Source organism: Rhinolophus hipposideros (genome assembly GCF_964194185.1).
Source record: "Rhinolophus hipposideros genome assembly, chromosome: 17".
NCBI lineage: Eukaryota > Metazoa > Chordata > Mammalia > Chiroptera > Rhinolophidae > Rhinolophus > Rhinolophus hipposideros.
Genome location: NC_138063.1, coordinates 55,908,801 through 55,933,550, shown reverse-complemented (window position 1 = coordinate 55,933,550; position 24,750 = coordinate 55,908,801). Strand labels below are relative to the sequence as shown.

The window sequence follows — 24,750 nt, the reverse complement described above, 5'->3', positions numbered from 1 at the left end:
GGGAGCTAAATTGTCTCCACTGGCTTCCTCCGCCTCTGCCTCAGAGTCTCCACTGTGGGACCCTTCTTCTAACAGGCGGACCCGAACTTCCAGCGCTTCCAACCGGGACACCTGGTCTGTCACCTGGGCCATTTCATTAAGCGTATTTTCTGTGTTGAGACTCAAGACCCTGAGGAACATCCAGCCCACACGGCTGGCTGTAGCCTTCGTCTCCTCTGGCAATTGCTCAGCCAGAGCTTGCAGGGCCCTTTCCACACTGGCTGGAGAGCCGTCCATATACTCCCAACCCTCCTTGGGGGTCCAACTCCTGAGAACAGTGGCCACCGGGCACCACACACTGTGTGGGGGCCACACGTCCTCCTGCCCAGAGTCAGACTCCATTCCTACCTGGTCGGAATCTTGCTCACTGTGCCAGGTGTCTGAGTGGGTGGAGGCCTCCGTGTAAGATGTCCACAAACCTCGGAGCCTAAGGCAGCAGCAGATCACCAAAATGAAGGCAACACCTTCCATGGCCAAGAGGGTGGTGTGCCATCTGGAGGCTTGAGTCTCCCAGGCAGACCGTGCCTCCCGTTCCCGATGTCACTCCTCAAGAGCCTCCCGAAGCTGGGCCTCTCACACGCACAAACCGCTCCACCATGCTTTGGTAGGTTTTTGCCGGCACCATACCCTGCTTATGAAACAGGTTTTATACGTGTAAACTGCTCCAGTACATTCCGGAGAGTTTCGGCCGACACCATACCCTGCTCGCTGCGCCATGTGTCGTGCAGGGCGGCCTGCGGGGTCTCTGCTCCCACTCCCCACATAAGAATGCAGGACATGGTGAGGCCAAAAAGGAACACCCACAGAGCCATAGGTAGGGGAGTCATACCACTGTAGTCTCACTGGAGGCTGGATTCACACTACATGCGAACTGCTGTCCGCTTTTCTGCCAACTGACCGACTCTCTGACTTCCCTGGACTCTCCTCGACTCCCCAGTGTAGCCGCGGCAGTTATATTAGTGGCCAATAGCTCAATGGTTACAGCTGATGGTCATCTATTACCTGAGCCAGCACCCCTCCACGTGAGGCCGAGAGCCTGGAAACTGTTCTCTGGGGATCTGTCCCCACAACCTGTTTTTAATTGCCTGCCTTATTTCTCCTGAGAGAACTGATGCTTATAAATCTCTGTGGGGAGTTGAGGGACAGGAGGTCTCTTTTTTTCTGCATCTGCTTCAAGCTGAGAAGGGGGTTAGTAGAGCTGTCTCTAATCTACTGGGGATTCACGAAACTCTTGCCCTATGTGTTCTTAAGTAAACAAGAGGGGGTCTCCTATCTGCCTTGGCCGGGGTTCACTGGAAGCCTCACTGGGACATAATTCGTATCCCAACAGCCTCTAGATGAGGAGAAACAGACTTCAGTTAATAAATTTAAAGTGCTGGCTACAGGGATAAGACTCAAAGCCTATTTTAATTTCAGGTGATGTTTGTTCACCCAGGAGTTAGGTCTGAACTGACCTGGAGGAGTGTTAAAACCATTTGGTCTCTGGGGTGGCTATTTATTTATCCAAGAGTTAAGTCTGAAATGGCTTGGAGGAACGTTGGGCTGCAATGATTATAGCTCACAGGCTTTTAAGTAGTTATTACAGGGATGAGAGACATTCTGAGACTTAGGCTAGGAGCAATCTTTAGTTTAGATTTCAAAACTGATTGGAAGAATGATTAAGACCAGGGGCCAAGAAGCTAAGAAACTAGGGAAAAGGAGACTTAAAACTTCTTTAGTGAGGGGGCTCTCCCGTATCAAATAGCTACCGTGTGATTCCAAATCCACATACCCTATGATCAGCTATTCCTGTGTGTACTACAAAAAATAGATTTATGTATGTCGTGCGGGGTGTCCTGTGGGGTCTCTGCTCCCGTTCCCCACATAAGAACGCAGGACATGGTGAGGCCAAAAAGGAACACCCATGGAGCCATAAGTAGGGGAGTCATATCACTATATTCTCACCGGTGGCATCCGCCTCTCTGCAATCCGCTCTTGCTAGCCCCCATTTCTTCTGCTTGCGTAGCCTCAGCAGTTATATTAGTGGCCAATGGCTCACTGGTTACAGCTGACGGCCAACTAGCCACAGCTGATGGCCATCTGATCACAGTTGATGGCCATTTACTACGCGAGCCAGCACCTTTCTATGTGAGGCCAAGAGCCTGGAAACTGCTTTTTGGGGCTTTGTCCCCACACTCCACCCCAACAGGGTCTCGCCTCACAGTCAACATGACAAGCGTCTTCCACGAGGGGCCCTGTGCGAGGAGCCTGGAGGTGAATGCAATATCCTGGACACAGCCAGGCTCTCTGATCACAGCCAGGGTTTCTCAGGGCACCACCCCAGTACTTTTGGGCACAGCCAGACTTCCTGGGCTTCTTAGGGTACCACCTGTCTCCCCGAGCACAACCAGGGTTTCTCAGGGCACCACCCCAGTACTTCTGGACACAGCCAGACTTCCTGGGCTTCTTAGGGTACTGTTTCCCCGGGCACAACCAGGGCCTCTCAGGGTACTGCCACTCTCTCTGGACACAGCCAGACTTCCTGGACTCAGCCAGGGCTCTCAGGGCACTGCCACTCTCTCTGGGCACAGCCAGACTTCCTGGACACAGCCAGGGCCTCTCAGGGCACTGCCACTCTCTCTGGGCCTCTCAGGGTACCTTGCTGGAACAACAGCGGCTCACAGTCAAGGTGCTTACATATTCTCAATGGTGGCCAGTCAAGACACAAAAGCAAACATCCACCAGTCCCACTACATGGTGGTATGTTCCCAAACAGTCAAGTGTCCATTAAATCAGGGATAGAAGGCAATTCCCCGTAGTCCATAGTCATTCCCCAGGGCTGTCCTGGGGGTGAGGGACGACCTTAACCTCACCCTCATCTCCCACGAAGGACTCAGCAAGCCTTTCCTCCTGGGACTACAAGTCCTGCATCCGGGCTGCGTCAGCAAGCAGTTCCCAGCCCACAGAGCAGCAACAACCTTCGCTTTCTCAGGCCTCTGCTGGTTGGGGAACCATCCACATCTTCCCACCCCTCCATGGGGGTCCAGCTCTCCGGCAGCTGCTCCTCCTGGTCTTCCTCAGACTGAGCTTTCATACGCACAAACTGCTCCACTGCCCTTCGGAAAGCTTTGGCCAGCACCGTATCCTGCCGACTACACTATGTGTCGTGCGGGGTGTCCTGTGGGGTCTCTGCTCCCGTTCCCCACATAAGAACGCAGGACATGGTGAAGCCAAAAAGGAACACCCACGGTGCCATAAGTAGGAGAGTCATATCACTATATTCTCGCTGGCGGCATCTGCCTCTCTGCAATCCGCTCTTGCTAGCCCCCATTTTTTTTTTTCTTCTGCTAGTGCAGCCACGGCAGTTATATTAGTGGCCAATGGCTTACGGGTTACAGCTGATGGCCAACTAGCCACAGCTGATGGCCATCTAATCACAGTTGATGGCCATTTACTACCCGAGCCAGCACCTTTCTATGTGAGGCCAAGAACCTGGAAACTGCTTTTGGGGGCTTTGTCCCCACAATGTAGTACTTTGTTCAGCATTCCTGTGGCAGAAAAAAAGAAAAATAAACAAAACAGAAAATACCTCTTTGCTTTTTCACCTGGGAAGATCAGAGTTTACTTGGACAGTAATGCCCAAGGGGTGTATAGAGAGTCCAACCTATTTCTCTCAGATATTAAATGCTGATTTGAATGATGTTGAATTTCCCAGGAATTCTACTCTAATTGAACATGTGGATGATATACTCTTATGCTCTAGGATGTATTAGATTCCTAAGAGGACATGACTTACCTATTAAAATAGCTAGTCATAAAAGACATAGGGTCTCAAAAGACAAGTTTTGATTCTGTTTACACCACATAAAATACCTTGGTTATCTCATCTCTAAAGATAGGCTATTAATTAACCTTAGAGACTTAGAGGAACCTGAAGAAGCTCTAGACAATTAAACTCAGTAGTTAAGGGGCACTCTCCCTGCAGGACAGCCATCTCTGCTACAGTCATGTTATGCAAACAAACAGAAGAGATAGTTATAGGCACTCCTCTATTTACTCATTCTGTTTAATCTCTGCTGAGAACTCTCATCACACTCAACACTTCTGTCAGTGGACTGGTTTCTTATAAAGCACTCTTGCTTTCTGCACCTAATGTTACTTTAAGTCAGTAACAGTCTTAACCCAGCAACTTTATTACCCTCTTTACAGGATGAAGACATCCACAGTTATGTTTTGCTTACTGATCACTCTCTTGTTTCTAGGAATGATTTATAGAAAACCCTTATTGATAATGCGGACTCTTATCTGAAAGATGAACTGGGACATTACCAAGTTGGATATGGAATAACTTCCATGGTAAACATAAATGAAAGTTTCTTATTTACCTGAATAAGATATGCCCAACAAGCTGAATTAATTGATCTAGCAGGAGCTTATAAATGAGCCAAAGATCAAATAACCAATACTTACATTGACAGTTGCTATATCTTTGGTAGCTCACAACTTTGAAATGTTACAGAAGCAATCGTGATGTAGGGGACGAGCCCCCAAATGATGTAGGGGATTTTTCTCCTGTGTGTGAGTGCCGGGATCCTGTCTCATGAAACCAAAGAATGGAAACACGGACCAAGGAGAGGCAAGGAGTTGTAAAACAGTTTATTAAAAAGCAAAGAAATGCAGCTCCCGAGTGGGAGGGGTTTCCCGAATGGGATGCCCCCTGACTGAGGCAAAAGCTCTTACTTTTATACCTTTCCTTGCCTGTTTGGGGAAAGGGAGCTGGCACCTTTGAATGGAATTCGTCTACCAGGTTTGTTTTGTTTGCCCATCCTGAAGGGATTAGCAAAATAACCCATTCCTATCTATCAGATCTGCCAGGCCAAAAGGGATTTATGAGATAATTTATTAGCCTCAAGGCACTGTTACATTGTGTCCTGGAGTGGAGGAGTTATCTCAGAATCTGGAGTTTTAGGATATGGCTGTCTTTTGTTTATTTTACCAGAGATCTGTCTGCCTACCAACAAGCTAACTAACCTAAGTGAGGCTTCTTAACTTCCTCAGGGCAGCCAATAAGAATGGAAAACAAGTTCCAGAATTTAAATTAGATATCATACAGCAACTGAAACAATTGGCAATTTTCAAAAATTCCAGGACATTCTAAGGCTGCCACCATGGAAGCAAAAGAAAATAATTTAGCTGGTACTGCAGCTAGACCAGCAGCAATAAACAGCCAAATTATCCAGACAGAGAATGTTTCTTATTATTAAATCAATAAAAGACTCTCTTTTACATTTCCAATGGATAGCTGCAGAAGAAGGGGGGAAAAAAGAAAATATGGCAACAAAAAGGGGAAAATTTTGACCGAAACAGATATAGTTTAGCATGTACATGAGCTATACGTGGTCACAGATTAGAGATGATCCAGAATAATTTAATGAAGACATAGGATCTGATTGCTTCCCATTTTCTAACCTTTTCTTTTAAATATAAATTAAAAATTCGGCCTTAACTGCCATGTACGGTCATAGTCTTGCCTCACCCCCAATGGAGCCACATTCAGCAAGACAAACGCTGACACGAAGACTTCCTAGGAATGAGCCTTCCTAGCACGGTGGGACCACACTATAGAACCAAAAGGTTGGTCAGCAATGCATCTTTCTGATTGATTTATGACCAAAAGGGAAAACTGGATGGAAAAGGGGCCACATTTTAAATCTGACAGCTCAGGAGCCTGAAAATAACCGCATAAAAATTCCTAACTAAGGTGGGCGATAGTGGGAAGTCACATCTTTAGTCTGTAGCTTCCTTGACAAAGGTCAATCTACCTTAAGTGAGTTTGTCTATTGTCTTTTGGCATCTAGGATAACAAGCCCTTGGAATGGCAGTAATCCTTTTTCTGGACTAGAGCAGGAAACTATAGAATCCCTCATTTTTATGCTTGTCCCCTGATTACCATCTCTATGTGCTGTAAAAAGTGAACTATTAACTATTCTGTACCCACCTATGTAAAAGTACCTGTCTCTCCAATTTACTTTTATCCAATCCCAGGGATTTTCCTGTTTTCCTTTCTCCCTAAATTTCCTTCCTCTCTAAATTATTATTACAATTTAATAATATTAAATTGTATTTAATATTAATATTAAATACAACATTAATATATACCACTAATGGATTTCTGGTGACCCTCCTATTTGATTCTATGTATAAAATAAGCTACAAACTGCCATTTTGCAGAGTATTTTCTCAATCCGTCGAGATTTTGCTTCCTGGCAATTGTCAGTTTGGCTCAAATAAACTCTTAAAAGCTTTCTCTTAGGCTGGATGTTTTTCTGTCAATACTTTGTTCTGCCCCTCCTCGCATGTCTATAAAACCTTTGGCGGTATTAAGAGCAGGAAGGCAGTCTTTGTGACAGGGAGTCCACTGTCTTCCCTTAATGCTGGCATTTTGGAATAAAACCTGCTTTTCTTTTCACCAACCTCACCTCAAGTCCCGGCTTTCGTGCAGCGACAACAGTGTCTCAGCCAGAGACTTGCTTTCCTTCTTTGTAAACCAGCCTCAAAGAGAAGTCCCCCCTAAGGACTGTTGTGAGAACTCACTGCAAGAAAACGTGGAACATACTCGGCGCGCTCAGGATTCGCTCATTTCGACTCAAGGATTGGGTGACCCAAGCCTGGAGCTGACGGCGGCCCCCACGGCCCCCACGTCCCCCACCTCTAACACGCGGCCCTACCACCCGAAGGGCGGGGTCTCGGCTGCCAAGTCTTTCCGGGCTCTCGGGCCCTCTCCTCCCCGCCCGAGTGCCTGGGGCCGGTCGGGGGCGGCGCCCAGGCGGGCGGAGCGGTAGGAAGACCCAGTCTCTGCCGTTCCCTCCGTGGGCCCACCCTGCGGCTGTGCGCGTCCTCAGCCTGGCGGGCGCGCCTTCTGACCGCCCGCGACCCGGAGGGACCCGGAGGGATCCGGGTAAGCGCGGCCCTGCGCTCGACCGGGTGGGGCGGTGGTACCGGGACGATGGGGCCCCCAGGGGGACACCGGGCATTCCCAGGGAGGCCCAGGACTGGGGATGCACGGAGATGGAGTAAAGTGAGGGGACGACGGTGGGGGGAGGGGGGGAGGGTGTGTGTGCAGAACGACAGTCTGATGGAGATCTTGGGGCGGGGTGGGGGCACATCTGGAAGGGCCGGGGCACAGCATGGGGAGCCTGGAAAATGAGGTGACCTGCGGAAGGGGGGTGGGGTAGCCCCGGATGGGGCCTGCGGCCAGGAGGTACGCGAAAGATGAGGTAAAACGGGGAGGACAGAGGGGGAAGGGACGGGGGAGGTGACGCCTGGGTAGGAAGCCAGATCCGAAACTGGGGCTGCTGGGGAGTATGTGATGGATAGGGTAACTGTAAGGGGGAGGGACGTCAAGGGCTCAGGGCGGGGGCGGTGCCGGCGGGGTGTGTGTGGGGGCGGGCTGGAGAGGCGACCCAGAGCGTGAGGGTGCGGGCAAGTCCTGTTCTTCAGGTTGCGTTGAGGCTACCTCCCCTACACCCCATACATCCAGTCTTTGGGCTTAACTGTCTTGCTCATCGTACAAATTCTCAGCACCCCCACTCCAACTGATCCAAAACTACCCAGGTGCGTCCAGCAATGCTTGTCTTTAACTGGTCCTCTAGGTGATTCTGATGCTGCAGTATTTTAAGAACCACTGATCTAAAACATTAGAGCTTTTAGGAGTTTGAATTGGGAGTGGGGGACAAGCCAGGCGTCCTGTGATAAAAATACAATATTCCTTGTACTCTTCATAAGCCACCATCCCCATTTAACAGATGCGGCACTGGAAGCACAAAAATTTAACTTTTCTAAGGACAAACATCTAGGAAGGGGAGAAGCTGGGATTACAGTCTTGGGGGCAGACTGCAAAGTGTTCCCACTGAACCAAGTCACCTATGAAGCCCAGAGGGCTGCGGCCTCACAGCACCTTGACCCACATCCACTTCCCATCTACCCTCCAGTGGTCAGGAATGGCGCTGCCTCACTGGTTTGTATTAGGTGCTAAAGACCAGGTCCCAGACCTGATATGTTAACACTAGGTTGCCCAGAGGCCTGGGATCCCAGGCTGGCTTTGCCCCCACACACACTCATTGGGTGACACATTGTCAGTGTCCTCTTCAGTCTGATGGGACAGACTCCTTGTGAGGCATCTGAAAAAACGGTGACCTTGCAGATTCATCTGACTGGCAGCCTGGTGGATCCTGGACCTGCTGCCTGACTCCTCTCAAGGCCTTCCCCCTAGGGAGGTGCTCTAAGAAGTAAGGCCCATGTGGGGTTCTCATTCCATGGTACTGACACTTTGGCTGGGTAGTTCTATGTACTGGGAGGCTGTCCTGTAGTAACCCCTCCATGTTGTGTCTCCTGGTGGGAAGCCTGGGTAGGACTCCTGCCCTAGAGTCTGTGCCACCTGCCCCCTTCCCATGGGCTAAAGGAGGGGTTTTCCTGAACCCACAGTCCACCCTCCGCCATAGCCCACTCTCCTGACAGGAGCCTCCCTCACAAGCAGGCCTGTCCTTCAGGACCTGGTTTGTCCAGCTGTACTCATTGTTACCAACCCAAGTGACATTTGAGCACACACTCTTTACGAAACACTCCCACATTCCCAATGAAGCTGAAGGCCTTTGACCACCATCCAGGGGGATGTGAGGTTCCTGCTGGTGGACCACAGTGTCCCCACCCTGTGAGGGGTACAGAGCAGGTGGGAATGACCAAAAGGTGCTGACCGAGGTGGAGCCTCTGTCCCAGGAGACTCCACTCCCTCCCAAGGTCACCCCTGGCCAGACCTTTCCTCGCGCACCCATGCATATGACTTGTGAAGAGGGACCACAGGACAGCACAATGTGGGACGTTCTTTAGACGCCATCCCGCAGCTTGCTTTCCTCATGTAACAGTGGTTTCTGCAGGACCTGTTGCTGTGCTGTGCCTATAGTGCTGCTGCACTCCCTGCACAGCCACACACCATTCCTCTCGGGGACACCACAGAGCTCAGCGTTGGCTGTGCTGTCAGGTTCCAGTGCAGCTGCTGTCAGCATCTTGGGTGTGTCCCCTTGTGAGCCCCTGTGAGTGAGTCACCACAGTTGTGCTTTGTGGGGTAAGGACATGTGGGTACTGAACGGTCACTGCCAAGATGCCTTTCACAGGAGTGGACCCACTGGCCCCCACCCAGGCAATGTGCTGGCTCTTCTCTCTCCCTGGGCTTTTGGGTCGTCTGATGGTGAGGTAGGGCCTCGCTGCTGGGTTTAAATCATTTCCCCAGTTTCTAGTCTGGTCTGTGCTGACTGGACATTTGCCTTTTCCTGCTGGGCATCACTTTCTCCATTGCTTTTTCTGTTCCTTAGGGCTGTGTTGGAGTTGTGGGTTTTTTTGTTTTGTTTTTTTGCACATTGTTCCTTTGTCTCTTATGTTGGTTTCAGACATTTTCTGTAGACCTTTGCTTGTCTCTTAATTTTGTTCAGAAGTTTTGTCCCACAGAATATTTAAACTTTGATGGAGTCAAATTAATCATTTTTTTTCTCTGATTTTTGCTTTCAGGGTTTTTATTGGGGATGAGTGGAGACCTTTCCTCCCCTATTCTTTAGAGGTCCGAATCCCTGATTTAGGGTGAAAAATCCCTTTGACCCACTACTTCCCTAACTGCTCAAGCCATTCAAGTACTATTCGGTTGGTGAAGGGAGCCTAGAAAAAGCTGGACATCTGGACACCCTCTCTTTGATGTTGTCCTTAAGGCCTGGATGTCTGGATACTTGTACAGACCTTCCCCCTACCTGACTTTAACAGCTAATTCATTATTTCAGTATACTTGTTGAACAGTCAACATTTTAAAAGATATCTAAGGGCCTGCTTTTTTGAAAATGATTACACCCCATTTATTTACATAGCTAATATACCACAACTTACACATATAACAAATACTCCAAATACGTAAACATTGATCACGTGTCTATTTAATCAAACTCTTCTGAACTTTTAATTAAAACTACAAGTCTATTATATCAGATTTCTGTAATATTTTCAATATGCACAAAATGTTATGATTACAAAATTAATCAGTTCATTTATACTAAACCTGGTTAGAAAAAATCCAGTATCATGGATATAAATGTCCAGATTCATTATCTTTATTATTATTATTCTTAATCCTTTCCAATGTTGTTTTTCTAATGTATAAGTAATTTCACTATTACTTTTGTATCTTCCTAGGATTTCTGCTATCTCACCACTGGGGTCATCTAGGGTCACTCATCGGCCCTGATTCCTTTCAGTGGGGAAAGCAACAATGGTCTTTTGAAAACAACACATTATCACATCATTCTCCTGCTCAGAACCATCCAATGCTTTCACCTCATCCTGAAGAAGAAGCATGAACTCTTTGTTGGGCATATAAGGCCCTGCTTTCTGCCCTGCCCTAACTTCCTGCCATCCACTTTCACTGTCCACCTTCCCCAGCTTTTCCTTTTAGGTTTTTGGTTAGTATATTACTTACCCCAACTATTGTCCTCTGCTTCAGGCAGCCACAAAGTACCTATAATTGTTTTCAACAAATGTTCCCTAGGGAGAAATCTTTTTATATTAAGTGAACTACAAGTCAAGTGAAATACAGACAATCTGCAGGTGGCATCTTTACAGTGAACCACCTGATAGGCCAAATAATGACAGTTCTTTGAGAATGAGGCTTTGAAAGAGCTCTAGCCCATTCTGTTCTCTCCAGGCTCTTGGCTTTTAAGGCTGCTGCAGAGCCAGAAAGCAGGGGATAGGACTAAAGGCAAGTTAAAACATTCCGGACGTTACAGTGTTGCTGTTCTTGCTGAGATTCAGCATTTTCTCTTGAATAAATGTTCGTTGTTTTGCTGTAAGCCTTTGATTAATTTCCAGAGTTCAGAAAAAGTTGATTCTGACAATTTTTTGCCAGTTTTCCTGTTGCTTTTATGAATGAGAGAAATTTCACAGGTCCTTATACCACCAGTTTTGCTGGTTCCAATTCATATATTGTAATGCTCTCTTCTGTACGTAACTTTTTTCCCCTCAAACATATTAAGTAAAAATTTATGTAAATCGGAGTTGCAGGAAGCCATATAGAGCAGGCACCCAATGAAAGGCTGTGGATTGGCTGGAATGATGCCAGCCTCGAGTGGACAGAAGGGCTTGAAGACTTACAGGGTGTCAGCACCATGAAGGGTCAGGAACTCTGCCCTACAACCCCTGTTGCTTTGTGTCTCCTAGGTTAAGACTGCCAGGGGCTCAGCTGTGCTCACATGGATGGAACAGAGACCCGGCAGCGGAGAGCAGAGGAGCTAGGGTTCCCGTATACCCTCAGCACAGGAAGACTCCCTAGAGCCTCAGAAGATGGACCTCTGAGTGTCCCTGAGAGCCAGAGGGTGTCCCCTAAACCACTGGGGACTGAGCTCAGCAGGGAGACCGCCTTGTCCATTGGTCTTCAGGTGGTAGTGCCCTTTGTGTTTGCAGGCCTGGGACTGTCTGGGGCTGGCATACTTTTGAATTATTTCCAGGTAAGAGGGAGCCATATAAGGATGATGGTGGTGGGGGCACTGTCTAATGGCAGCCACATGTTGGGCCCAGCTTGAGGAGCATGGGGCAGGGCCTCCTCTTCTCAAATTCGTTTCTATAAATTGGGCAAGGTTCTTTTAGTTACTTGTGACAGAGCCTAAATTTAACCTAGGTTAAGCTTTCAAAGACAGTTGATTAATTCATATGATTGAAATCTCTAAGGGGTTGATTATCAGGCATGGCGTGATCCAGGTGCTTAAATGATAACAGGATGCTGGCTCTTTTTCTATCTTTCAGCTCTGTTTCATTTGCAGGCAGGTTTCTGTACCTAGAGAAGTGGGTGGCCCTTAGCAATCTATCCTGTGTGCATATGTTATTAGAGCGAAGGAGAGAGAGATCTTTGTCAATATCCACATCACTCTCCAAAAAGTGACCCTGATGTCAAAGGTCCACTCCTATTCCAATCATCACTGTTCCCTGAGGGATGACAATCTCTGTTTGGCCAACATGACTTATGTTGTCATCACTCTTTGAGGAGAGTCAGGGTCCCTTGATTTATACCCTACCAGAATCCCATAAAATGAGGAACTGAGAGTTACCCATCAAACAAAAAAGTTACGCATGTACCATACCTTTCCAGTTTTTCCACCATCAAAGCCCCGTTCCTTTTATCAGCATGATTTTAAGAAGTCTTCCCTGTAAAAGTACAGGACCCAAGAACACTTTTTAAGTCATTAACGACCAGATATTTTCTATTATTTGGCAACCAGCTGAGAACAAAGATTGTCTTGAGTGGGGTAAGCTGGGAGAAAGAGGGTTGACATGCCCATCAGTCAGTCCCCACCTCTGCCTCACTCACTATTACAGGGCTCTGTGCCACCGAGGACCTTGTACCCCACCCCTCACTGATTTGAAACCAATCAAGGTTTGAGTCCCAGTCTGCCACGTAGCTGTATGGCTGGGGATTTAAAGTTTTTTTTTTTTTTTTTAAGCAACACTTAAAAATCAGGAGATTTCATGTAAAAATCCGAATTCCTTTTTTCTCTAGAAAACTTGGCAACTCCTAAAACATTGGACCCACATTCCCTCATGGCTACCATCTGGTTGCTGCCCACTGTAGGTGTCTGTGTACTCTGGTTTGGCACAGTCCCCACCACTCCCTCTTGTGGCGCAATCCTACTTCACTCTGTTCCTATCTGGCCCTGCTCCTTATGGACTTCTCAGTGACCCTCCCAGCACCCTAGCTGTCCAGTTCCTCATAACATCGCAGCACCACTGCCAGCTCCACTTCCAGGTTCCACCTGGATCTTGTCAGGCCCCAGGATAGTTGTTCCTCAATTGGAGTCTCTGTCCCAGTCTGACTTAGCCCCATGCCCTGTGTTTGGTCTCTGTAACCTCCAGACCCTCGGTCCTCTTCTTCCTCCCAGTGACCTGATACCCTCTAGTCCTACATCCTTCTTTAACCTGTGGTCAGTCAACACTGCTATGACCTCAACAGCACCTCAGTGCCTGGCTTCCATGTACCAGGGGTTTCATATCCCAAAGATTTCCTCCCATGGATTCCCTCCTCCCCACCCCACTGCCACCTCCTGCCTCAGCCTCCTCACTACCCTCCTTACTTCAGGTCTCACTCCCTGCAGTCCATTCTCTATACCGGCGATTTTCAAGAATTCTATTTTATTGAGTGTTTCTATCAGTATAACATCACTAACCATGTTTCCCCATATGCACACATGCATATCGATATATCACATATGTATATTTATATATACATGACATATATTTATGTACACATTCACATATATAAGTCCCCAGTACATATGCATACATACTTTGGTTTAGGAAAAGAAATTATACATACCACAAAGACATACACACACATATACACATAGGTTTATAAATTACATGTGGAGAGGCAGTGTCGTAGTAATTGCTTAAGAGCCCAGACTATAAGGCTAAACTAACTGGGTTTGAGTTTGACCTTTGTCAGTGAAGCAAGTTGCTCTCTGTTCCCCAGTTTTCTCATCTGTAAATTAGAAATGACCCTATAAGGTTGTTAAGAGGACTGGAAAGTGTTTATAATACTGGTTGGCATTAGAAAGCACTCAGTGAGAATTAACTACTGTTATCCTTGTCATTGATATTCTATCACATATAGTGCTGTGCAGATTTTTAAGAACTTATATAAAAGGATAAAAATTAGGCAGAAATATCTGTTCTACCATTTCTCTCACATGCCATTGGATTGTGTGCACCCATGTTGGGGTCACTGCCTGAGCGCCATGTCGGGGAGCTCCACAATGCAGGTCTTTCTGAGTTTTAAAATCTGTTGGTTTTTCTACTGCATTTGGGATAAAATTCATACTCCTAAAATGGACATCCAAGCATCCTGGGCTCACCTCAGTTGTATCAATTAGAATGGTTTCAGCTACAAATACTAGAAAACATGATCTATAGTGAGTTCAATAAGAAGGAAATATGTCATCTCCCAAAACGAGATTTCCAAGACAGGGTGATCCAGGATTGAAAAGTGATGTCATCACCAACTAACAACCTCCAAGGACCCAGGATCTTTCCAAATTCCTTCCGGGTCAGCTTTGTTTGTCCTCATGGCCACATCATGTCCAGAGAGAGAAGAATGGACCATCTGTTCTGGTTCTTCCTTCTTAAGCATAAGGAAACTTCCCTAGGAGACCCCAACAGAGCTCCGAACTTCTCGCTGGCTAGATTTGAGGCATGTCGCACTTTGAAATCAAATACTGGCAAAGGGAATGGAATGGCCGTGAGTAGCATGGCCTGATTGATCTGAGCAGAGGAGAGGGTCACCTTCCCCACGAGGGGGGTTCCTTTGTGCAGTTGGGTTCTGTGACGAAGGTCGAAAAGGGGCAGTGGTGCCCCACTGGCTCGACGCCGGCGTGGCCCTTATCCTGCAGCTCTAGCTAGCAAGTGTTGGCTTTCCTCACGTGGGTTGTCCTCTCCCTGTGTCTTTTTTTCCCCACCAACCCTGAGTGGAGAGGCTGCTGTTGTCTTTGCTGACCCTGTTCACATAAGCAGTCTTTCATGGAGTCTTTCCTTAGGGGCCAGCCCAACATTTTATCTTCACACAGGGCATCGTTTCTATAGCTGATAGGATATTTGCCATTTCTTGTTACCTTATGCATTAATCTGATACTCTACACTGTTTGAATGTGAACTGACTGACAGTACAGGCTACACTTTTTTTTTAATTATTTTTTTCTGGAAAAGATAAAACATTTATGTGGTTCACTGTTCAAAAGGTTCACAAATGTGCACAGGGACAAGCCTCCCTAGTCTACCCAGAGATAACTAAAGGGACCCAGGTGTTGTATTTTTTCCTGAAGATATTTTATGCATGTACAAACATATATTTATATCTGTTCATCTGTCTCTGTGTTTTTTCTCACCCTTCTACCCATATATAAACTGTTGAGTTGCTATGTTTTTTTCTTTTTTTTTTTTTTTACTTTACAATATATCTTGGAGATTATTCTTTATAGATATATTAAGAGCTTCCTTTTTTTAATGATTGTTCAATATCCCATCATATAGATATACCAGAATTTACTTAACCATTTCCCTCTGATATGCTTTTAAATTTAACAATGTATTAGTTTCCTCGGGCTGCCATAACAAAGTACAACATACTGGGAGGCTTAAACAACAGAAAGTTATTTTCTCACGGTTCTGGAGGCTAGATGTCCAAGATGAAGGTGTCAGCAGGACTTACTGTGTAGATGGCCATCTTCTCCCTGTGTCTTCCCATGGTCTTCCCTCTGTGTCTATGTCCAAATTTCCTTTTTTTTTAAATTAAAGTTTATTGGGGTGACAATTGTTAGTAAAGTTACATAGATTTCAGGTGTACCATTCTGTAATACATTAGGTGTACAGTTCTATACATCACATTGTGTATTTACCACCCAGAGTCAGTTCTCTTTCCATCACCATATATTGGATCCACTTTACCCTCATCTACCACCCTGTTTCCCCCTGCCCTTCTGGTAACCACTAAACTATTGTCTGTGTCTATGAGTTTTTGTTTCTTCATTTGTCTTGTTCTTTTGTTGTTTTCAGATTTATATCCCACATATCAGTGAAATCATATGGTTCTCAACTTTTTCTGTCTGACTTATTTCGCTCAGCATTATAATCTCAAGATCTATCCATGTCGTCAGAAAATGGTACTATTTCATCTTATGGCACAAATTTCCTTTTATAAGGCCACCAGTCATATTGAATTAAGACCCATCCTAATGACCTCATTTTAATTTAATTACCTCTTTAAAGGCTCTATCTCCAAATATAGTCATATTCTGAGGTACTGGGGGTTAGTTAGAATTTTTATTTTGTTGGGGGGGTACACAATTCAGCCCATAGTAACAGCTTAAAATGGTATCCCTAACAAATGCTGCAATGAATAACCTTGACATTTTATACATGTCTGAGTAAATGAGTAGAATAAACTGTTGCAAGTAGAATTGCTGAGTCAAAGGATACATGCATTTGTGACTTTGATAGATATCACCAGATGACCTAGATGATTTTAAGAGGTGGGACCAGTTATACTCCCTCTAACACCATAGGGAAATATCTGTTCCCCAGCACTCATTAACATAGTCTATTTCCAGCCTCTTTGATCTTTAACAATCTAACAAATGGGAAATTGCATTTCATTGTACTGTATTTGTTTCTATTGCTGTATAACAAATTATTACAAAACTTTGCCATGTAAAACAAAACGCATTATCTCATTGTTGCAGTGGGCCAGGATCCAGTTTAGCTGGGTTTTCTGCTTCAGGCTCTCTCATGAGGCTACAGTCGAGGTGTCAGTCATGGCTGTAGTCATCCTCTCACATGATATGGGCAGGATTCAGCTCCTGGCAGGTTGTTGGACTGAGGGCCTCAGTTCCTCAGTGGTTGTTGCCCACCCTCAGTTCTTTCCCCTGTGGACATCTCCAGCATGGCATCTTGCGTGATCAAAGTATGTGGTCTGAGAAGGAAATACGAGTCTGCTAGCAAGACAAAAATCACTATCTTTTATAACATAATCACAGAAGCGCCACTTTGCTTCTCTTAGCGAGAAGCAAGACACTTAATTCAGCCCACACAAGATGTCAGTACAGGAAGCAGGGATCATTGGGGCCTTCATGGAGTGCTGCCTGCCATGTCCAGTGTAGTGTAATTTACATTTCTTATCGTGAGTGAGCTTATGCTGCAACGAATAACCAAATATCCAAATATCTTTGGACCTTTCTGTTTATATTCTTTGCCCATATTTCTGTGGAATGGGTCTCCTTTTTCTAATTGATACCTAAGTGCTCTTTATATATTAAGTTAATTGGCCCTTATATTGTGATATGGATTGTAAATATGTTTTCCCATTTTCCCATATGTAAATATGTTTCCCATTTTTCCCATTTTGACTTTGCTTTTGGTGGGGGTTTTTTGCTGTGCATATATTTTTTAAATGTAATCAAATTAATACGCTTTCTTTAAGACTCTGAGCCTGTGCCCTCCTGAGAAACAGAAGCTATCTCTTACATAGTTGTCTACTATATGTTCTTATGAAGAAATCAGAATTCTACTCTTTGTCATGAATCTACTCTCATTGTGTTACGTATATCAGAAGTTCAAACTAGCAATCCACAGTGCTGGTCTACAGGGTAGTCAGGAACCCTGAGCCCCATGTGGTGGGGTGGAGATAAAGAGGAGGGAAGGTCTGGCAGGGATCGCACCTTAGCAAAGACCTGGAACAGCATAGAAAGGCAACAGGGAAAGTCGGCTGGCTGAAAGGAAAGGCAAGGGGTTGGAGAGTTATATGATGGAAGAGATTGGAGACTGGATTGGGTGACATGGGATGAGCCAGCCTGTTGTGATTGCCTCCTCTTCACCCTGTTGACGAGGAAGGGATTCCCACTGTAGGGTTATGGGGATGGTTTAACACACAGCACATGACACTGGACAGTTGAGAATCAACAGTGCGTTATTAATCACATGTACTCACAGCCAGGAGAGACCAGTGCATGTCACATAGGGTCCAAAGGAGGGTGCATTTGGCAGCAGAGTGTACCCAAAAGGAATGTGGGAGGTACTGTGTGGTATCAAAGGGTGGGGGAGTCCCTGGTTTCTGCAGGAGTGTGTGACTGGCTTGTTCACAGGCTGGCAGGGAACTACCGCCCACTACTCCAGAATAAGAAGGCATAGTTCCCATGAAAAGAAGTGTTGTGGGCTAGGGGATCTTATCTGTGGGAACAGATTGGGCGGGGCCACGTGGTTAGTCTATTCAGGCCCCACCTGCCTTCCCCCAGATGTCACAACAGCTCATAATACTCTTAGTTTTAGGCCTTACAGCACATTGACCTCCGATGCCTTGACACCAAGTTAAACCTTAGTGGTGATTAGAACTTCTAGGGAGAAGATGAAGTGCCTCCCTAGCAAGTGAATTAGGCTCTTGAACAGGAGGGAGAGGACCATGGTGAACTTATGCAAATTCCCCTTTGTGGCCAATAACTGCAGGTGAGGGACCTGTGAGGGTGGTGGTGCATGGAGTATGTATCCCCAGAGAGCATGAATCCACATTAATCAATGCCAGATTTATCAATTCCCTCAGTTGGGGGTCCATTTGCCACCTTGTAACTTAAATGTGTGGACAAAAAAGGGGTTCTGTGGAAAGTAACCTCACAGAGTGATGTGATCATAAATTTGTAACCGGGCAGGTCATGGTGGATAGTCATGCCCCAGGCATATAATTTAGTAAAAGATTTGTCTTTTCTGTAAGCAAGCCCTGTCCATTGCTTCAGTGCATCTAGGTTAACAACCCTTTGAAATTGGCTGTAACCACCCCCAAGAAAGCACATAATCTTGCTACCTATCCTGTAGTCCAATCCCTGCCTTGCTTTCTCTCACCTCCAGGTAATCTTCCTTTTGTTCTCTTTAATTTCAAATGCATAAAAGAAGCTGCAAAACTCAGGAGCAAAGTCATTCTCAGGAGCATTTGAGATCTTGCTCCCTGGTATATGTGGTCAGTTTGTCTCAAATAAACTCTTATCAAAATTCCCTACAGGTTTGGATATTAATGTCAACACTCCTCACTCAGTTCACCTCAGCGGAGCTCCCCACATAACCCAGGAGCCTGAGGCACGGGTTTGAGCGCCTCTGGCACTGTGGTATCTGGCAAGGGACTGAGGACAGGGGAGGCCACCCCCTCCTGCAGGTGGGATATGCCAGGGGGCCCAGGTATTTCTCCTTCCTGTATTGAGGAGTCCTCGGTAGCTGTGCCTCCCAAGGCTCAGTGAGCAGCTGGATACGAGGATCACAGGCCAGGGTCTGTGACACAGCCTCTCTTTCCTGGAGTACTCAGCATGCAACTAGCAACTACTTCTCTGTTGATACATACTGCAGGCAAGGAGGGTAGTTTCTTGCATCAGAAGCCCTTGGGCAGTTTATTGCAGGTGGTCCAGAGACTCCAGGAGGCATGGGTGTAGGTTGCTAAAGCCTCTGTACAGTGAAAGTCTCAGAGGGCCCTGATGGGAGTGCCTGCTGATTTTAATTTGGACAGATGCTAGAGCCTTTTGTTGGAGGCACCCATTTAAGGCAGGCTGCTTTGCAAGTCACAGCGTCAGTGGGCATAAGTAAAATTTATAGAGGAGGACTGTGTTTTCTCCAGAATTCAAAAAGGACCAAAAGATGTTGGGCATGTATTAAAATTGTAGATGCTAAAAGGTCAACAGCTGTTTTTTTTTGTTTGTTTGTTTGATTGTTTTTATGTTTATTTGTTTTTGACTGTGTCAAGGATGGAGTTGCCCTCAGTGTACTAAATAATTTTCAGGAATTTGACCAAGGTGGCAAGGTTGCCCCACATGTGGGGTAATGGGCCATCCTTTACTTGTGAACTCCTTTGTGAGTATTTGGATGTCCTTAATGAGTGTGTCAAATGAGTCTTCTTGGAGGAGGATGTTCTCAGTGTAATGTCAGACCTGTGCTCCTAGAGAATGGTGGCATATGCAGTTAAGATCTTGCCTGCAAAGTCTATATGATGGCAGAGCTGGTGAAGTACCCCATGAGAAGCTTGGAAAAGGTGTATTGTGTTCCATCGGAGTTGAGGATCGACTGTAGCTAAGAGTCTGTTGAAATAGACACTGAACAGAACATATTAGCCAAATCTGTAGTTGCAGAATATTTACTGGTTGCTGATTGAATGGAGTCAGTAATTTCAATAACATTGGATATTCGGAATGGGGATCTCAGTGGATGGAGCCACAGCAGTAAGGTTGTCATCATCCACATTGAAGCACCCTGTGTTCTTTCCAGGTTTAAGATCAGGCTGAATTGGATTTTTAAAATGAGAAGCAGAGGGCATAGTCACGCCTTCATTAAGGAGGTCTTGTGTGAAAAATTTCAATCCTTGAAGGCCCTGTGTTACCTTACTTTGAGCTGTATTAACTATTTTAACAGGGCCGGGGATGGCCCATGGAATCCCATTTTTGTCAAGCCAATTTCTAAGTCAGACTAGGTGGCAGGAGTGCCAGAGACCACCTGCCAGACACAGACCATACCTGAAGGCAACTCACGCCAGGATACAGTCAATTAACAATAGTTCTTGCCTTGGGGACCAGGACGACACTTTAGGGTGGGTGGAGATGGCAGTGCCCAGGAGAGACAACCGAACATGGAGCAGCCTAAAGCACAAGCTGGCCAGCAATTAGTGGCTCCATCCCAGGCGTCCTTCGCCGTGTCAAGAGCTAGTCAGCAAAGAGCAGTTAATGACAGCTGGCCAGGTGTCCTAGGTCAGGGCTGAGCTGCCCTGTTCATGATGCCAGCTGTTGGTTTGATCATCTCTTTTTCACTTCATTGGTGAGGAAGCGGTTCTAGCCCTAGTGTTACCAGGATGGCTGAACACACAGTCCCAACACTGGACAGATGAAATCACAGTTTATCAGTCACGTGCACTCAGCCCAGAGGAGGAGGACACTGCCTACCATGCAGGGCCACACAGAGGCTGTGCTCGGGAGCAGAGTGAATTGCCAGGGATTGTGGGAGGCAGGCCTTTTAGTAGCAATAGGTTGAGATGTTCCCTGGTTTCTGTGGGAGGGTGGGATTGTCTTGTTTGAATAATTCCATGGCTGGCAGGAACTAAAACACACTATTCAGGGATACTTGGAAACTGTGCGTGGTCCTCCTGATAAGGAGCATTGCTTAGCTAGGAGACCTTATCCACTGGAGTAGAGAGGGGAGAAGTTGCAGGTTAGGCCATGGTTTTACCAAATGTTAGGGCAGCAAATCAATAATTTTAGGCTTTTCACCAATCAACCTTTGGAAGGCTGACTGGGTTCTTTTTCTCTTTGTTTCTGTGATTCTGTTTATTTGTTCATTCACTCATTCATGCAGCGTGTGTATGTGTGCCATGGGCTGGCACTGTGCTGGATGCTATGTTGGGGTGGTCGTCACAGTCGAGTGAAAAGAGACAGACACAAGATGCTTAAATCAGTGTTTGATGGTAATAAGGGCTATGAAAACAATAAAGCTGGTGATATGCCTCAGCTTTGGAGAGGGAGGCCAGAGAAGGCCTTTCTGAGGAGGGGATGTTGGAGTGAGGCCTGAGTGACATGAAGGAGCTGCTTGGAGAAACTGCATCAAAACAGGCTGGCAGGGCCAGGCGTGGGGGCGAGCAAGTATTATACTTCAGTCCATTTTTACTGTGGGTGGGTTCTGCTAGCCAAATCAAAAGTAGAAAATAAAGAAGAACCTTTTCCTGCTACTGAAAATGTAACTGGCTTGATTTCTGAGAACTTGACAGGATGGAGAAAAGTTCAGGCATTTAAGAATGCCCACTTGGCTCATGAAAGCAACAGGAGGCTGTTTAGAAGGTATGCTCCTGGGGAAATAACCAGTTCCCACTGAAGAATCCGAAGTGAAAGCTAGGAATGATGATGTGTATTTCAGAACCCTCTGTGCATCCTCTGTGGACCCTCCTAACTGTCCTGCAGTGACACACCCCCTAAAAATCAAGGGAGTTGGAATAGATGAGTGGTTCTGATGCCGCAGGCCTGGGGACCTGAGTCATTGGTCTGCACTGGGGTCTGGGCTGCATGTTTCAGGAATTCCCAGGTAATTCTGATGGCATAATGGACTGAAAACCCACTGATGCAGTCCCACCACTCGTGTTATGGGGCTGTGGGTGGGTTAGAGGCCCATGGAGGGGCAGGGGCTTATTATAGGTCACCCAGAAAGCACCATCTGATGCTTGACCCAGATTCCACCCACTGCCTCATACAGCCCTGGAATCTAGTTTAAGCTCTTTGAGATTTTCCACTATGCTACTGAACCATTTTTAAAATCAACATTCTTGATTTTCTGGATTATAAGCCAATAAACCGTGTTGACATATTTTGTTCTCAAGTTGCACAGGAAAGTAATTTTTCTCTCATAATGATGTCTTTTATTTATTTTTGGTGACAGTTTATGTTTTGGTGGTTATAAAAGCAAATAATCACAATAGAATGTACAGAAAGTTATACAATAAAGGTCATTTATAATTCTACCACTCAAAGGTAATAACCACTTTTAGCATTTTGGTGTATAGCCTTCTGAACTTTTTACGGAGTGTGTGAGTGTGCATATGTTTATCTTAATTTCTCATTTGATTTTTTTAAACACAAATGAGAATCATTTTTGTGATGATTTATAACTTGGTTAATCGGAAATCTCTTTCTATGCAAAATGATGCAAATGATGGTCTGTTTCCATATCTTCTGTACTGATGAGAATGGTTCAGGGTCCCATTGTGTATGATTATATATTGTATTATGATGTCTGACCACATTTAAAACTATAAAGAAACTATAAAGGAGTTGCTGAAGTCAGAAGAAAGTGATCACTTGTTGGTGACGTGTGTGCCTTGGTTAGTGTTTCAGGCCAGCCGAGAGGGGTTCTGTTTTAACCCAGTGAGCTCCCTTAAACCAGTTAACTTCTGCAACTCTTTTCTCAAAAACGCACCATTTCTCTTAGCCTCCTACTGGTTCAGACTTGTGCTTGACTCAGTGAACCCAAACCACTGATGGTGGGCAGTGGCAGACAGGAGAAGGGGCTGGGAGGGACAGAGCAGGACAGGTAGTGGAAGCAGTCTGCGCTGGGAGTCAGGAGCTGAGGGTCTCGGTCCTGCCGCTGGTGCTAACATGGGGTGTGAACCTGTAGGGCCTCTGTCAGGCGGTACATGCTGGTGAACATCCTGGAGATATTTTGAGAGTCTGGTGTTTGATTGAACATGAAATGATTCATTGCCAAAGGGCATTGAGAATCATGGACTGCTACACAAAGGGAATTGAAGATCTATCATTTTATTCATTTGTTCATTCATTTGCTGGTCACTGAGTGCTTGTGTGTAGTTGATTCTGCGCTATGCTCTCCTCATTCCTTGTCTTTCCTTCAGAGCACTTTTCACAGGTCATAATTATGTTTTTGGTTTCTTTTGATCACTACACTGGAAAGCCCTAAATATATCTGTTTGCTAACAGTTGCATCACAGCACTTAGACCAGAGTCTGGCAAATATTAGGTCCTAAGTACTAATTTGTAGTGTAAATGAATGAATAATTTCCCCTGCTGTGAAAACTGTGGCCGTGAATCAGCCAGCCTCCATTCTCAAGAGGAGCACAGTCCAAGAAGGGAGAGAGGATGCATGTGCAGTTCATGCTTGCATTAGGCAGGAGTAGACTTGCCTTCAGAGAGGTTCAGACAAAGTACTTTGGGAATTCTGGGGAAGGAGATATGAGGCTCAGGCCTGGAAGCTGGGAAGCCTCAAAACAAGGAGGCGATTCAGTTGGCCATGAGATCAGGCAGGAATTTGGCCTGGGCTGTTTGTGGAGTGTGCAGAAGGAGAAACGTGAATACAGGCATGGCCCACAGGAGGGTCTGCAGGAAGTTCCGTCTATCATGTGCATTATATGACCAGGGACTAGAAAGAGAGAGGGTCCAAAGGGATGTATTTTTCCTAAATTATAAAGGGCCTTGAATGCCTGATCACAAAATCTAAACTTTCTCAGGTAATAATGAGTTGACAGTTGATAATATTTGGTCAAACAAGTGACCTGGAGATGTACTGTGGGATGTGAGTATGAAGAGCATGTGCTACTGTTGGTGGGCAGATGGATTGGGAGGTAGAAAGGGCCATGGTGAAGGTCGTGTCCATGAGCTGGAGAGGAGGGGCAGATGCGGGAGAAATTTGGGAACAGGCAGATTTGATGTGGGGTTGAGGTGATCACAGGGAGGGGTGGTTAGAGTGAGGTTTGGATTTCTGGCAGAACCATTCATTGAGGCTAGAAGCTTGGGGCAAAAGGTTTGGAAGAAATCATGAAAGACAGTTTGGGGTGCGTGTCCCTCTCCCTGGTGGGGTTAAGCATAGCTGATAGCCCAGGATGGAGGTCTGGGCTGGAGGGGAGAGGCCTGGAAGTTGTTGGTTTATCTGAAATGAGTTAGTCAGGGGTGGAGATGAGGTTCCCCAAATGTCCCAGTTATCTACTGCTGTGCAACAAATCACGCCAAAATTTTGTGGCTTATTTAAAGCCAGTCATTCAGTTTGATCATGAATCTGCAGGGCTTTGGGTGGGGCTCATTGAGAATGGCTATCTGCCCAATGTAGCATCTGCAGGGGTGGCTTGCTAGGCACTGTACCCAGTCCAAGATAGTCCACATGACATGACAATTGCTGCTGGCTGTAGACTAGAACCAGTTGGGGCTCTTGGCTGGAACCCCTATATGTGGCCTCTCTGTGACTGCTTGGGCTTCCGCACAGCATGGTGGCTGGGTTTCAGGCATGAACTTCTCAAGAGATGGGAAGTGGAAGCTGTCAGTTTCTCAAGATTCTGGCCCAGAAATTAACTAGTACAGTGTCTCTTCCACTGTTCTACTGGTCCAGCAGTCACAGATCGAAGAGGAGACAGAACTCCAACTCCCAATGGGAGGAATGCCAAAGTTTAGAGCTCATTATGTCTTGTTCCTAGGAAGGGCTTAAAAATACCTGTTGAATGAATGTACAGTAAATGAGCGGTGTGAGGAAAGATGCAGTGAAGCAATATCTGGGGCTTGAGGAAAATGGTTATTTGAGATGTTTGGCGGGAGTTCGTGAGGAGAGGGGATAGGCTTGGGAGGTCAGTAGGATGTAGACTGGTGAGGGCTGTGAAAT

At 46.1% G+C, this 24,750-nt stretch overlaps 1 protein-coding gene across 4 annotated transcripts in view; it reads left to right on the top strand.

Moving 5' to 3' along the window:
- The first annotated feature begins 6,758 nt into the window (after positions 1–6,758).
- Positions 6,759–24,750, top strand: part of SLC41A3 (solute carrier family 41 member 3) — a 59,820-nt gene continuing 41,828 nt past the window's right edge. For 3 of the 4 annotated variants that reach the window (XM_081078655.1, XM_081078653.1, XM_081078654.1), the window contains exons 1-2: positions 6,853–6,976; positions 11,269–11,555. In XM_081078655.1, coding sequence (XP_080934781.1) covers positions 11,301–11,555 — 255 coding nt within the window. In that variant the 5' untranslated portion in view covers positions 6,853–6,976; positions 11,269–11,300. Of the gene's footprint in view, positions 6,977–11,268; positions 11,556–24,750 lie in introns of all 4 variants that reach the window. The other variant, XM_081078652.1, reaches the window with a different exon arrangement.